Raw genomic sequence first — 15829 nt, forward strand, 5'->3', positions numbered from 1 at the left:
CCAGGCAAGGGCGGACACACACACCAGGTTCCCGCCGATTGTACCTTTTCACCCTGTGCGTCTATGGTCGGTCCCGCGACCAGACCTCCAAACTCCCACTAACTTGTGGGGGGGCACACCGCACTTCCAGGGTCTCGTTATCTCATGATCTCGTGGTGTGTGTCTTGCCTTAGAGAACCTGTTCCTTTTATCCCCCTGCTGGGGTATCGCCTGTCCATCAAACTTCAAACAGTTCAGGTTCAAAGCAACCGGTCTGTCAATACTCGGAACTGTGTCTCTTTTCGTTAATCTCTCTCATTAACATTTTGAATGCTTCTCCATTTGTCTCTTATCTCTCTCATCAGCATCAATCTTCTGATATCTTGGTTTTTCGTCACAGCTGAAACTGGAGAGGGTTCAAAGAAGGCTCACAGAAATGATTCCAGGATTGAATGGCTTGTCACATGAAGAGCGTTTGATGGCTTTGGGGCTGTATTCACAAGAATTCAGAAGAATGAAGGGTGACCGCATTGAGGCCTATCAGATGGTTAAAGGCCTTGATAGAGTGGATGTAGAGAGGACACTTGCTTTGGTGGGAGAGTCTAAGACCAGGAACAGCCTCAGAATGGAGCAGCAATCTTTTTAGAATGGAGATGAAAAGAGTGGTGAATCCATGGAATTAATTGCTACAAGCAGTTGAGGAGGCAAAGTCTTAATGTACATTTAAGGCAGAGGTTGATAGATTCTTGATTGGTCAGAGCATGAAGAGATACAGCAGGAGATTTGGGCTGTGAGGAAAATTGGATCAGCCATGACAAAATGGTGGAGCAATGAGCCAAATGGCCTAATTCACTCCTATATCTTACAGTCTTACAGTCTAAAATCAGTTAAAGCAGAAATCGGTCTTGCTTGATTAGGTGTACTCTTTACTCAAATTGTCAGGTTGTGAAACAGATTTTCACGCCAAAACTGAAAATCATAGCCACTGGATCTGCCAAGTTAACTTTCACATTTTGCAGATATATCTAATACTGATAGATACAGATAAGAATGGTTTAAAACAAAAGTCTGGTACCAATATTTAGTTCATTTTCAGAGTCAAAGACCCAAATCATTAATTATTTATCCTTCCGCATCCAAACCCACATGCTGAGTTTTTCTAGCATTTTATTTTTTATTTCAGAAAATGTCAAAACATACTTAGATAAAAACACAGAATGGAAACTTACCCTAGATCTCTGCATTGGATTTTCAAAATCTGTCCCTTCAGGTGCCAAACAGAGCCATCCCCCATAGATAGGTTTAGCCTATATATATATATATAAAAAAAACACCAAGATGAAGTACGAATAAGCTTTCTCTGTTTCTTTTTAAACCTAATAAAGAGAGTTTATTACAAATTAATCAAGTACAATCCAAAATGTACTGCTTTGAATTATTACCAAATGGCAAAGTAAATATTTGCAACACAGAAATCATTCAAGGCTGCCAAATATAATTGGTTTGAAATGACATTGGACATAGTTTAGCTATAACATATTTAATAAATTGTCCTATCAATGTATGAAATGTTTTAACATTGAAAAATTTATTTTTTTAAATGTTTTATTTATTACTAACAAAAACACAGCACATCCACAAAAACCACAACCACAGCAAAATCAAATTAAATATTGAGCAGCAAAAAAGAGAAAAATATAAAGGCAAAAGTAAACATACACAGCAGAGGTGCACGGCACTAAAAACCTCACTCCTCACCCCGTAAGAGAGCCAATACGGGGCCCCATATCCTTTCAAAGATGTCCACTCTGTCCTCATTAAATAGTCTCAGCCTCTCCAAATGTAAAGTATTTGCCAGTTCTCTCAGCCACAGATCATACGTAGGCACAGAGTCGATTTTCCACATTTGCAAGATTAACAAAAATAAGCTTTCTCAACTCAAAATTTATAGTATTGATGGAGGTCCACTTACTTTATCAAAATAGTGCCAAAATCAAATCTGATTAATATTAAAAATAAATTAAATAAGGAGATAAGAGTATAAAATTACACTAAACTGGCTGACGGGGACTGAGCTCCGACCTTATCTAACAAAACAACCAATTTTTATGTTCACAGATCTTCGATAACATAGATACCAAAACCATTTAATACCATCAGAAACTTAATACATGTGGCTCAAGCATAATCATCATACACGTGTTTGAAAGCAGCCAGTTTATTTTGGCTCCTGTGCCAGAAGACCTTACAATTTTCCACATTTCAGCTTTAACAATTCTAAAATTCCATTCCACAAGTTTGTAAGTCCATTCCAAATGAGAACTTTTAACATTAGTCATAAAATTTCTCTTGGACTAGTTTCCCCACACCAATTCTACATTAAAGTTTGCATTTTTTCGTTCACTTTGACAACTCTGCATTTGCAAGTTATAAGTTCCTAACGTTCTTTTTTAAAAAGATTGAAAATGTTGAAAAACATTTTAGGTCAGCTCCTCACAAAACACTAACCTTTTGCAAAGGAGCAGCCTAGCATCTCATGCACCTGCCTGAACATCTGCTTTGCTATCTTTTTGAAAACGAGATTCATATTGGCAAATATAAATCTCCTGCTATCTCTGTAGCATTTACCATCTCGCTTACAATTAGGGTCCATCCATTACAGATTTCTTGCCTGGTTTCTCATTTCTCAAGGATAATTACATAATTACAAAAGTTGTTTTTGAATTGAATCAAGTCTTTATAGCCTGTTTACTATGAAATAATTATGCATGGTTTATTATTAGCTACAGAACATATGGTGTACACATCTTCATGGAGAGGAAAAAAAGGGATACAACACTAAGAGGATTAATTTTCCATAGAGGTTGCATTAGTGATATAGGACAAACTCCTTCCTTCTTAATTAATTATACAATACCAAACCTTTCACAAGTATAAAAATTAACTAAGATAATGCACATCAAAAAGTTTAGTTGCTTCCAGGAACTTCAAATGATTCTGCATAAAATGTACTAAGGATTTACGAAACAATATTTTTGAAAATTAAAGTGTCATAGAATACAGGTGTCCCCCGCTTTTCGAACTTTCGTTTTACGAAACCTCGCTGTTACGAAAGACCTACATTATGGTTCCGCCTCCTTCTACTACCCATTGTGTTTTCCCCTATTCCTTCTTCACCATTCCTGCCTATCACCTCCCGGCTTCCCCTTCCCCACCCCTTTATCTTTCCCCTTACTGATTTTTCACCTGAAACCTACCAGCCCTCTCCTTCCCACCCTCCCCCCACCTTCTTTACAGGGCCTCTGCCCATTCCCTCTTCGGTCCTGACTAAGGGTTCCGGCCCGAAACGTCGACCGATCTTTTCCACAGATGCTGCCCGACCCGCTGAGTCCCTCCAGTGGGTTGTGAGCGCTAGTTACCTGTTTTCGCTAACAGAACGTGTTTTCACTGTTACGAAAAAAGGCAGCGCGCGAAAAAAGCAGCACGCGCCCTGAGCAGCCAAGCTCCTCCCCCAGAACTGCATTCTAGCCTGCATTGCTTAAACATGTGCCTGTGAGCAGCCATTTGCAAGATGAGTTCTAAGGTATCGGGAAAGCCTAGAAGAGCTCGTAAGGGTGTTACACTTAGTGTAAAACTAGACATAATTAAGCATTTCGATCATGGTGAACCAAGAACAGAATGAGTTTGGCTTGTGGAAGTTGACGAAGATGACGTTGAAGAGGTTTTGGCATCCCATAACCAAGAACTGATAGATGAAGAGCTGATGCAATTGGAAGAGGAAAGGATAACAATCGAAACCGAATGCAGTAGCGAACAGACCGAAAGTGAAGTCGTCCAGGAACTGAATGTGAAGCAACTGCGTGAGATTGTCGCTGCAATGATTGCAGAAAAGTACAACTTTAATTCTGAAAGGGTACGTAGCTTTAGGACATATTTGCAGGATGGTTTGAGTGCTTACAAAGATCTGTATGATAGAAAAATGCACAAGGCTAAGCAGTCAAGTATACTGTCATTTTTCAAGCCTTCCGCATCAGCCACAGCAGATGACGAACCTCAACCTTCAACATCAAGGCAGGGAGACATAGAAGAAGATGACTTGCCTGCCCTGATGGAAACAAGACAACGATGAGATGACACCTCAGTGTCCCACCACCCCAGTAGTCCCCACCTCCGGGCCGCGGATCGATACATTGCCGCGGAGAATGCTGCGCTAGCCTCTGATCTCTGATCTGGGCTGACATTTATGTGCCAGGCAACACCTAATTAATTAGCTTGTTTATTTCGGCTTTTTTCTTAAAGATGTGCTGGGTGTGTTCCGGCCACCGCTGTATTCTTCGCGGATCGGTATCGGTCAGCGGCCTCGAGGTTGGGACCACTGCACCACCATAACCCCTGACGACTCAGCCTAACACACCATCATCAGTGTGCTCGGTGCTGCCTTCCCGATTCCGGTAAGTGATACTACACTGTACATACATTATTTCTACTTTACATAGGCTGTGTATTTTTATGTGTTATTTGATATAATTTGGCAGCTTCATAGCTTAAAGGTTACTGGAGAGAGTGTTTCTGCCGAGAGCGCTTGCATGAGATTTTCACTACAGAGAACAGTGCGGCAATGATTGTAGAAAAGTATTTCTACTTTATATAGGCTGTGTATTTATCATATTATTCCTGCTTTTACTATATGTTACTGTTATTTTAGGTTTTATGTGTTATTTGGCATGATTTGGTAGGTTAATTTTTGGGTCTGTGAACGCTCACAAATTTTTCCCATATAAGTAAATGGTAATTGCTTCTTCACTTTGCGTCATTCCGGCTTACGAACTGTTTCACAGGAATGCCCTACCTTCGGACGGCCGGGGAAACCTGTACCATAAAAGGAGCTTTGGCCCACCATAATTATACCATCAAAAAGCCCTAACTATACTATTCCTATTTATCAGCACTTTAGATCATTCAAAATTCAGTTGCCCAGATTTTTTGAATTCCAGATTTCAAATCACTGAAAAATTCTGTGTTGGTTCCCTTTAATCCTCAAACCCTCATCAGGTGATTGAAGTGCTCATAAGGTTCTAACTACTTAAATGTTGTGGAAATCTCTGCTTCCACCAGCCTCTCTGGCACTGTATTCCAAACACCAACAACCTTCTTTATATTTCCTCTAAGCCACTTGTTTCTTACCGTAAACCAATGCCCTATGGTTACAGGCACTTCTAATATGAAGCAAGTTTCTTACTATCCACACTATTAGTCCCCTTGATTTTTTTTTCCAGATCTCTCAGGTTCCCACCCCCCACCCATAGCACTCAAACTCCACTCTAAGGTAACTTAATCCAAATCACCCAGTCTCACTTCACAACCTGGTAACATCCTCTATACTTTCTCCAGTGCATCAGTCACTTCTTACTGAAGTGTGGCAAAAAGAAATTACACACAATATACCAGCAGTAGCTTAACTAAATGACTTATAAAGTAGTAGTAAGACTTCCCTGCTCTAATATTCTAGGCCTTAGCTGATGAAGGAAAACACCCTGTATGCCATTACTTACTACCCTATCTAACTGTTCTGCCACTTTAAGGCACCTTCATACACAAAAATTCCTTTGTGCCTCAATACTCCTCGGGAACCTACTGTTCAATGTGCTTATTATCCTTATCAAACTCTCCAAAATAAATCCCCTCACATTAACGTTTCATTTGCTTTCGCTCTGGCCAACTTGCCACCTGATCAATATCATCCTGTAGCTCAAGACTACCCTCTTCACTATCCCCAGTCCAAGTTTTGTCATCTTCAAACTTGCCCCAATCATACATTCCCCCTCACCTGATCTCACCCATCTCCTGCCAGCTTATACTCCTCCCCTTCCCCCACTTTCTTATTCTGCTTCTGCCCCCTTCCTTTCCAGACTTGTTGAAAAGAACCAACTTGAAAAATCAACTATTTATTTCCCTCCATTTACGCTGCCTGATTTGAGTTCTGCCAGCATTTCAAGTGTGTTGCTCAAGATTTTCAACATCTGCAGAATCTTGTGTCTGTAATAGTGGACAAGTCCTCAGGGGCTGATGAGACCTCTCCCATAGAAACTACAGCACAGAAACAGGCCCTTTGGCCCTTCTTGGCTGTGCCGAACCATTTTCTGCCTAGTCCCACTGACCTGCACACGGACCATATCCCTCCATACACCTCCCATCCATGTATCTGTCCAATTTATTCTTAAATGTTAAAAAAGAACCCGCATTTACCACCTCGTCTGGCAGCTCATTCCATACTCCCACCACTCTCTGTGTGAAGCCCCCCCCCTAATGTTTCCTTTAAACTTTTCCCCCCTCACCCTTAACCCATGTCCTCTGGTTTTTTTTCTCCCCTTGCCTCAGTGGAAAAAGCCTGCTTGCATTCACTCTATCTATACCCATCATAATTTTATATACCTCTATCAAATCTCCCCTCATTCTTCTACGCTCCAGGGAATAAAGTCCTAACCTATTCAACCTTTCTCTGTAACTGAGTTTCTCAAGTCCCAGCAACATCCTTGTAAACCTTCTCTGCACTCTTTCAACCTTATTTATATCCTTCCTGTAATTTGGTGACCAAAACTGAACACAATACTCCAGATTCGGCCTCACCAATGCCTTATACAATCTCATCATAACATTCCAGCTCTTATACTCAATACTTCGATTAATAAAGGCCAATGTACCAAAAGCTCTCTTTACAACCCTATCTACCTGTGACGACACTTTTAGGGAATTTTGTATCTGTATTCCCAGATCCCTCTGTTCCACTGCACTCCTCAGTGCCTTACCATTAACCCTGTATGTTCTACCTTGGTTTGTCCTTCCAACATGCAATACCTCACACTTGTCAGTATTAAACTCCATCTGCCATTTTTCAGCCCATTTTTCCAGCTGGTCCAAGTCCCTCTGCAGGCTCTGAAAACCTTCCTCACTGTCTACTACACCTCCAATCTTTGTATCGTCAGCAAACTTGCTGATCCAATTTACCACATTATCATCCAGATCATTGATATAGATGACAAATAACAATGGACCCAGCACTGATCCCTGTGGCACACCACTAGTCACAGGCCTCCACTCAGAGAAGCAATTCTCTACCACCACTCTCTGGCTTCTTCCATCGAGCCAATGTCTAATCCAAGTTACCACCTTTCCATGTATACCTAGCGACTGAATTTTCCTAACTGACCTCCCATGCGGGACCTTGTCAAAGGCCTTACTGAAGTCCATGTAGACAATATCCACTGCCTTCCCTTCATCCACTTTCCTGGTAACCTCCTCGAAAAACTCCAACAGATTGGTCAAACATGACCTACCATGCACAAAGCCATGTTGATTCTCCCTAATAAGCCCCTGTCTATCCAAATGCTTGTAGATTCTGTCTCTTAGTACTCCCTCCAATAACTTACCTACTACCGACATTAAATTTACCGGCCCATAATTTCCCGGATTACTTTTCGATCCTTTTTTACGGAACAACATGAGCCACTCTCCAATCCTCCAGCACTTCACCCGTAGACAGCGACATTTTAAATATTTCTGCCAGGGCCCCCGCAATTTCAACACTAGTCTCCTTCAAGGTCCGAGGGAACACTCTGTCAGGTCCCGGGGATTTATCCACTTTAATTTTCCTCAAGACAACAAGCAGCTCCTCCTTTTCAATCTGTACAGTTTCCAAGTTATTAACAGTGGCAAGAGGGGAGATTACTAGGGCCTTGACAGAGATCTTGTCCCCTCTTTAGCCACAGGCAAGGTCCCAGAGGAATGAAGAATGGCCAACACTGTTCTTCCATTTAAAGGTAATAGGGTCAAAAAAGAAAATTACAAGCTTGTAAGCTTTGGATAAGTGGTCAGGAAATTATGGAGACTATGCTCAAGGATTGGAATTACTTACATCCAGAAAAGCAGACTTATTAGGGATAATCAGCATGTCTTTGTGCAGGAGGGATCATGTCTTAAATTTGGATTTTTTTTTGAGAGAACAAAGATGACTGTTGAAAGAAGGGCAATGGAAATAAACGGTTTCAACAAGGTCCCTCATGGTTAGCTGATTCATAAGATTTAGGCACAGGATTGTGCGACTTGGTAGTGGATTCAAAATTAGCTTGGCTACAGAAGACTGAGGATGCGGGGGTGGGGGGTGGCAGGTGGAAGGGTACTATTCTGGTTTGAGTCTGTGACTACACTAATTTTATATATCAATTGTTTGGACAAAAGTTTTGGAGAGCTGATTAGCAAATTTGCAAATGATACAAAAATTGACAGTTGTGGCAAATGAGGAAGGCTATCAAAGGATTCAGCAAAATATAGATCAGTTGGAAATAGAAACAGGAGATGGAGTTTAATGTCGACAAGTTTTACGCTCGTGGAGGTCAAATATAAAAGGGAAAGTACATAGCAAGTTTGTCAGGACTCTTGCGATTATTGTGTATAGAGTGATCTTGGGGCACAAGTACATAACATCCCAAAAGATGATAAAGAAAGTGTATGGCATAAGTGCCTTCATCAGTTGGAGTGCTGAGTATAGGTCCAGAAATTATGTCGTAACTGTGCAAAATTTGATTGGGCCACATTTGGAATACATCAAATGTGGAAGTTTAGAGAAGTGCAAAAGAGGCTCATCAGGATGTTGCATGGATTGGAGAGTTATTAATTATAAGGAGGAGTTGCGCAAACTTGGATTATTTTCTCTGGAATAGAGGCTGTGGGGCAGATTTCTACACACCATCCACCCCACATGAAAACGGTAAATACTAGCGTGCATTACTCTAATGAGAAAGCAGAAAGTTGAAAAGAGAATTGTACACTCAAACCCCGCATAACACTACCCTGCATAGCACTGATTTGTTGCAAATCAGTTATTCCATTCTTTGTTGAAATTTTAAAATGGCAAAAGTTCATTCTAAACAACATTTAAAACTTTTCAAGAGTGGCTGCCATTACAGTAAACATTCAATCAGCCAATGAAAGCACTTTACATACAATCTGAGCCACTCACAGCCAATCATATATCAGTTCATGCTCTGCCTTCCCTGCATATGTATACTTACTTGCTTCCTCTCCAATTTATTCGCTCCCACCCCCCCCACCCATAATATCTGGAAAACAGCCTGCAACTTCCAGTGAAGTCTAGGAAAGCATTAGCATGGATATGAAACTCCACAGACTTCAGGCGGAACCAGTCATCCAAAACATCATTGAACTGGGCAATGAAGCAGCATTAGAGGATGTTAATGATGGCGATGTTGAAGTGTTACTGCATTCTCATGGTGAGCGCCTTAATTACAAAGAGCTTTGAGAATTAGTACAGCAACGCATCCTGGGTGAATCTGAGGACACGGATGGAAAAGAGGAAACAGCAGCAAGAAACCTCACCACAAAGTTCCTCAGCACTAGCATCACCACAATCACACAAATCATGAACCAGTTAATTGATAATAATCCTGACCGAGAGCAAAGCAATAATGCAAAGAGAGGTGTTCTTGACTGATTTCTTGCTACCAAGAACTGTTTCATGAGAGGAAACTGAAGAAAGGGCAGTCAAATCTAGACGCCTACTTGAAAAAGAAGCCAAATTTAGAGGAGGACCCACTGCTTGGTCCCCCCAACATTTTCCCAACCACTGAGGTTAGGCTAAATGGCCTATAATTTCCTTTCTTTTGCCTTCCTCCCTTCTTAAAGAGTGGAGGGACATTTGCAATCTTCCAGTCCCCGGATCCATGCCATAATCAAGTGATCCTTGAAAGATCATGACCAATGCATTGGTTATCTTTTCAGCAACCACTCTCAGGACTCTGGCATGTAGTCCATCTGGTCCAGGTGATTTATCCACCTTAAGACCTTTGAGTTTGTCTCGCACTTTTTCCTTTGTAATCCCAATGACACGTGGCCAAGTGGTTAAGGCATTGGACTAGCTACCTGAAGGTCGTGAGTTCGAGCCCCAGCCGAGGGAACGTGTTGTGTCCTTGAGCAAGGCACTTAATCACACATTGCTCTGCGACAACACTGGTGCCAAGCTGTATGGGTCCTAATGCCCTTCCCTTGGACAACATTGGTGCCGTGGAGAGGGGAGACTTGCAGCATGGGCAACTGTTGGTCTTCCATACAACCTTGCCCAGGCCTGCGCCCTGGAGAGTGAAGACTTTCCAGGTACAGATCCATGGTCTCGCAAGACTAACGGATGCCTTTAATCAATGGCACTCACTCCTGCTCCCTGACACTCACGGACTTCTGACACACTGCTATAGTGAAGACAGATGCTAAGTACCCATTAAGTTCATCTGCCATTTCTTTGTTCCCCATTAGTACCTCACCAGCATCATTTTCCAGTGGTCCAATATCAACTCTCGTCTCCTTTTTATTCTTTATATAACTGGAAAAAACTTTTGGTATCCTGCTTTATATTATTGGCTAGTCTGCCCTAATATTTAATCTTTTCCCTTCTTATAGCTTTTTTAGTTGCCTTTTGTAGATTTTAAAAGCTTCCCAAACATCCAACTTCCCACTCACTTTGCTACCTTATATGTCCTTTCCTCGGCTTTTATGCAGTCCTTAACTTCCTTTGTCAGCCATTGTTGCCTACTCCTGCCATTTGAGAATTTCTTCCTCTGTGGGTCATACCTATACTGCACCTTGTGAATTATTCCCAGAAACTTCAGCCATCTCGAATCTGCTGTCATCCCCGCCAGTATCCTCCTTCAATCCACCAGCACAAGCTCCTATCTCATGCCCCTGTAATTCCCTTGTTCATTGCAATACAGATACATGTGATTTGTGCTTCTCCCTCTCAAATTACAGTACATTATGATCACTGCCTGCTCAGGGTTCCTTTACATTAATCTCCCTAATAAGATCTGGGTTATTACACAACACCCAATTTAAGATAGCCTTTCCCCGAACAGGCTCAAGCACAAGCTGCTCTAAAAAGCCAACTCACAGGCATTCAACAAATTCCCTTTTTTGCATCTGATACCAACCCCCTTCCATACTGAAGTCCCCCATTACAATTGTGTCATTACCCTTATTACTTGCCTTTTCCAGCTCCCTTTGCAATCTCATCCCCTCATCTTGGCTACTACTTGGAGGCCTAGATATAATTCGCACAATGCTTTCTTTTACTCTTGCAATTCCTTTAACTCCACTCAAAGGTTCAACATTCTCTGATTCTCTGTCAGCTCTTTCTAAAGATGTAATTGCATCTCTTACCTACAGAGCCACACCACTGCCTATGACTTCCTGCCTGTCCTTTCGATACAAGGTATATCCTTTGATGTTAAGTTCCCAACTATGGCCTTCTTCTGGCCATGACTCAGTGATGCCCACAATGTCATACCGACCAATCTTTAATTGCACCATGAGTTCGTCCATCTTATTCCAAATGCTACGTGCATTTAAACACAGCAACTTCAGTCCTGCATTCTTTGCCCTTTTGAATTTTGCCTCTGTGGTACAATTTAACTCTTTGCTCTGTCTGCATTTGTATCCAATCATTGGCTTGTCCTTCCTTATATTCCTGCCACACCCATCATCTACTTGTAAACTTGTTGGCTCATCCTCAACTCTAACATCCTGGTTTCCACCCCTCTGCATACTAGTTTAAACCATCCCCCACAGTTCTATTAAGTCTGCCTGCAAGAATATTGGTCCCCTCAGATTCAAATGCAACCCGTCCCTTTTGTACAGGTCCCACCTGTCCCAGAAGAGGCTCCAATTATCCAGAAGTCTGAATCCCTATCCCCTGCTCCAAATCTTCAGCTATGCTTTCATGTGCCACCTCATTCTATTTCTTATCCACACTGTCGTGTGGCCCAAGCAGCAACCCCAAGACTACTATCCTTGAGGTCCTGCTTCTCAGCTTCCTTCCTAACGCCCCATATACTTTTTTTCAGGACCTCCTCCCTTTTTCCCTTACTTTGGTAGACTTAAGAACAGGCACAAAATGGAGGAATATAGTCATGTACAGACATTGTAAGCCAAGAGTACATTCTTGTGCTGCACTGTGCTACATTCTGTATTCTAATAATGCATTACCCAGATAAAATGTCAGCAATGAGTCCCTGGTTCACTTTGGCTATCTCAGGAACAATGGCACAGTAAAGTTAAACATCAAAAACAAAACTGACTGCTCTTCAATATGCCATCTCCAACTATTGCCATACAAATACTTGAAGATCAAAATTTCAAACCAAAAGAAGTGCCTAAAACTACTGGAAAAATACCACCAATACTATTCACCATGGCTGTCACTTTTAATAGGTCTATCATGTTTAGCTAGATGACATGGCTGCATTTGATAGATCATGGCTAAGCAGCAGTATAGAAAAAAAAATTTAAAATTTGCATTCTACAATATCAAGTTTATTCTCTCTTTCCATTTGAAGAGTCAGTATTAGAACTTTGCTAAGTTTAGATATAGATATAGACATATATTCAGAGACTTAGCCAATGTGAGAGTTTGTGTTCATAAAAGTAATGATTTTTTATCACTGATAGCTGGCGGGAAATAAGCAGTAAAACAATTTAGAACAGTTTTGCTCACTGCAGTTTCAAGCATTCAGTCTTAGTGATGCCTAAAACGGCCAGGAGTGCAAAATAAATGAATGACAAGTTATGAATTATGACGGTATTGACAATCATCTTGAATGTTACAATGAAGATTTGGAGGATGCAATCATCTAAAGCATTATATGAAGGTATTCCATTATCTGCACTGATTTTGTTCATTTACAGTCAATCAAAAGAACATGACAGTTGAATTCCTTTGTCGATAACTATTCTGAACTAACAAAGTTTTGTAGTACTGAAGAGGTATTGGTACGATGAAAATACACAAGATTATTTTTGATAATAAATGACCACTAGGCCAGAAAAGAGAAACTGAGGCCAAACATGGGTTTACCCAAAGTTTTTTGGTGGGGGGGGGGCGGAGGTCAAGGAGTGTCATAAGTGGAACAGGTAATGAGGTGGTGAGCTTTTGGCTTTGGCAGTTAAAGATACAGCTAACAATGGTCAAGTAATAATTTTGAAATGATTAAGGGACAATAAGTGGAATGTTGTAACAACTTACAACACAGGAGGCCGGTGGAAGTTTGCAAAGATAAGGAGAAAAATCAAAAGACTTTGAAAACAAAATTCAGAATTTAAAAATAAATAAGGACTTTACTAAGGAGATTTAGATTCTGGAACCTGGAGCAAAAGATACTGCTGGAAAAACTCAGTATCAAGCAACATCTGTAGAGGCAAAGGGATGGGCAACGTCAAAAGAGGGGATGGTTAGGTGCCTCTGAATGCTGCTAGGTATACATAGAAACATGCCACATTCTCAAGCTGGTACTCCAAGTAACAGCAGGTAGATGAAAAATAGTGAAATGGTTGGGGGGGGGGTGGCACTGATATAATCTTAGGATCTATAAGAAGCAAGAAGCATGGGAGCAGGAAGAAAAGTTTCTGCAGACGCATCTCTGGATATAGCCAGAAAGTATGCTCCTATCCAATTTGAAATTGGTGGAGGTGCTCTCAAATGCCAGGCTGTCTTAATCTAACTTACCTAAAAAAGAAAATCAGCCTGTCAGCATAAAGCGCCAGAAACAGGAAGAATGTTTAGTGTAAAAAAAGAGTCTTCTGTTTAGCCAAATGTGGCTTACAGCCTGAAGGTTTCCTTTTAAGGTATTGCAGAGAAAGAAAAAGCAGCAGGAAACTCAACGTGGATGAGGCACTCAAGGCATTTTCCCAAGAGTTCAAGTTAATATTACATAAAACCTGGCAACATGGTAAATTCTTTTCAAATACAGAAGGTCCCTTTGACCTTTTCCCAGCACTCTGATGACCAATCAGCTTCCCTTCCTGGACCCCACACTGACATACTGTTGACAGTTCCTTGTTCTTTACTGTTCCCTTTACATCAGATCCACAATCCTAAATAAAAATCCAGATCTGAACCCCCCCCTTTTAAACTATTGTCACCCACTCTCCTAAATTTTTCCCCATCGTTCCTGCACCTTCATGTTTGAACTCAAGATGACTAGCTTTTTTTTTTTAAAAAGAATAGCTATAATTGAGCGTCACAAATGATATCCTAGGCACATGTGACTATGATAACCAAGTCAATGTTATCCTTCCCAATCTAGCTACAACCTTAGACATGATAAGAGTACACAATGGTTGTCCAATGCCCCCAAACCACTGTCACTGCCCATTCCCACAAGTGGTTCCAATTTTAAACATTCAAAGAATGACCCATATTTTTTAAATTCCCATTTATACACATTTACACTAGTACCCCTGCGATATCATCCATGTTCTTTTCCCATTCCCCAATTGATGCCAACTAGGAATTTCAAATGAAACCTCACCAGATTCCATTTGCAAGCTGACAATTTCAAGCGTCCAAAGACTGAATTAGTCAGCTTACAAAAACAGAGGCTTATCGTCAAATCATAGAAACAGAGCACAGTTGTGGGTCCTTACATGCTGATGGCAATGCCTATGCATGCTAATATAACTTACCCGATTCAGGCCAATATCCTAAACCCTTCCAAGCCATACCTGTCCAAATGTTAGTTAAAAATCATACTTGTAATTAGCTCTAACATCCTCTCTGGCAACTAGTTCCGGCTTATTCACTGCCCTCTACGAAAAATAATTACCCCTCAGATCAACTTTAAATTTATCCTGTCTCACCTTAAACCAGTGCCTTCTAGTCAAGACTAAACTGGCCTAGAAAGAAGATTCTGATTATGCATGACCTCAGCCTCACACATTCTGTGAGAATAAATCCAACCTAGCCTTAAAAGTATAGACCTTGCTCGAGGTAACAGCTTGCTAATTTCTTCTGCACTCCAGTGCTACCGCATTATGTAAGGTAGTGGCGAGAGGGCATACAGGAGTGAGATATGGCAACTTGTGGAATGGTGCCACAGCAACAACCTGGCTAAATCAACACTGGTGCACCTCAGGGGTGTGTGCTTAGCCCACTGCTCTACTCTCTCTATACCTATGACTGTGTGGTTAAGCATAGCTCAAATACCATCCATAAATTTGCTGATGATACAACCATTGTGTAGAATCTCAGATGGAGATGACAGGAGAGAGACATGCCAACTAGTGGAGTGGTGTCACGGCAACAACCTGGCACTCAACGTCAGTAAGACGAAACAGCTGATTGTGGACTTCAGGAAGGGTAAAATGAAGGAACACATACCAATCCTCAGAGGGATCAGAAGTGGAGAGAGTGAGCGGCTTCAAGTCCCTGGGTATCAAGATCTCTGAGGGTCTAAACTGGTCCCGACATATTGATGTAGTCATAAAGAAGGCAAGACAGTGGCTATACTTCATTAGCAGTTTGAAGCGATTTGGCAGGTCAACAAATTTGGCATGTCACTCAAAAACTTTAGAAGTTGTACCGTGGAGAGCATTCTGACAGGCTGCATCACTGTCTGGTAGGGAGGGGCTACTGTACAGGACCGAAAGCTGAAGGTGGTTGTAAATCTAGTCAGCTCCATCTTGGGCACTAGCCTATAAAGTACCCAGGACATCTTTAGGGAGCAGTGTCTCAGAAAGGCAGCGTCCATTATTAAAGACCTCCAGCGCCCAGGGCATGCCCTTTTCTCACTGTTACCATCAGGTAGGAGATACAGAAGCCTAAAGGCACACACTCAGCTATTCAGGAACAGCGTCTTCCCCTTTGCCATCCAATTCATAAATGGACTTTAAAGCTTTGGAAACTACCTCACTTTTTTTAATATACAGTATTTATTTTTGCACAATTTTTAATAATCTACAGGCAGTCCCCGGGTTACGAATATCCAACTTACGGACAACTGGTACTTACGAA

At 41.4% G+C, this 15829-nt stretch overlaps 1 protein-coding gene across 4 annotated transcripts in view; it reads right to left on the minus strand.

The window, feature by feature from the left end:
- The window catches only part of LOC140187342 (uncharacterized), a 452977-nt gene that overhangs the window by 383761 nt on the left and 53387 nt on the right, over nucleotides 1–15829 (minus strand). For all 4 annotated transcript variants that reach the window (XM_072242544.1, XM_072242543.1, XM_072242546.1 and 1 more), the window contains exon 2: nucleotides 1209–1286. In XM_072242544.1, the coding sequence (XP_072098645.1) occupies nucleotides 1209–1286 (78 nt within the window). The remainder of the gene's footprint in view (nucleotides 1–1208; nucleotides 1287–15829) is intronic.

Source organism: Mobula birostris, chromosome 24 (assembly GCF_030028105.1).
Source record: "Mobula birostris isolate sMobBir1 chromosome 24, sMobBir1.hap1, whole genome shotgun sequence".
NCBI lineage: Eukaryota > Metazoa > Chordata > Chondrichthyes > Myliobatiformes > Myliobatidae > Mobula > Mobula birostris.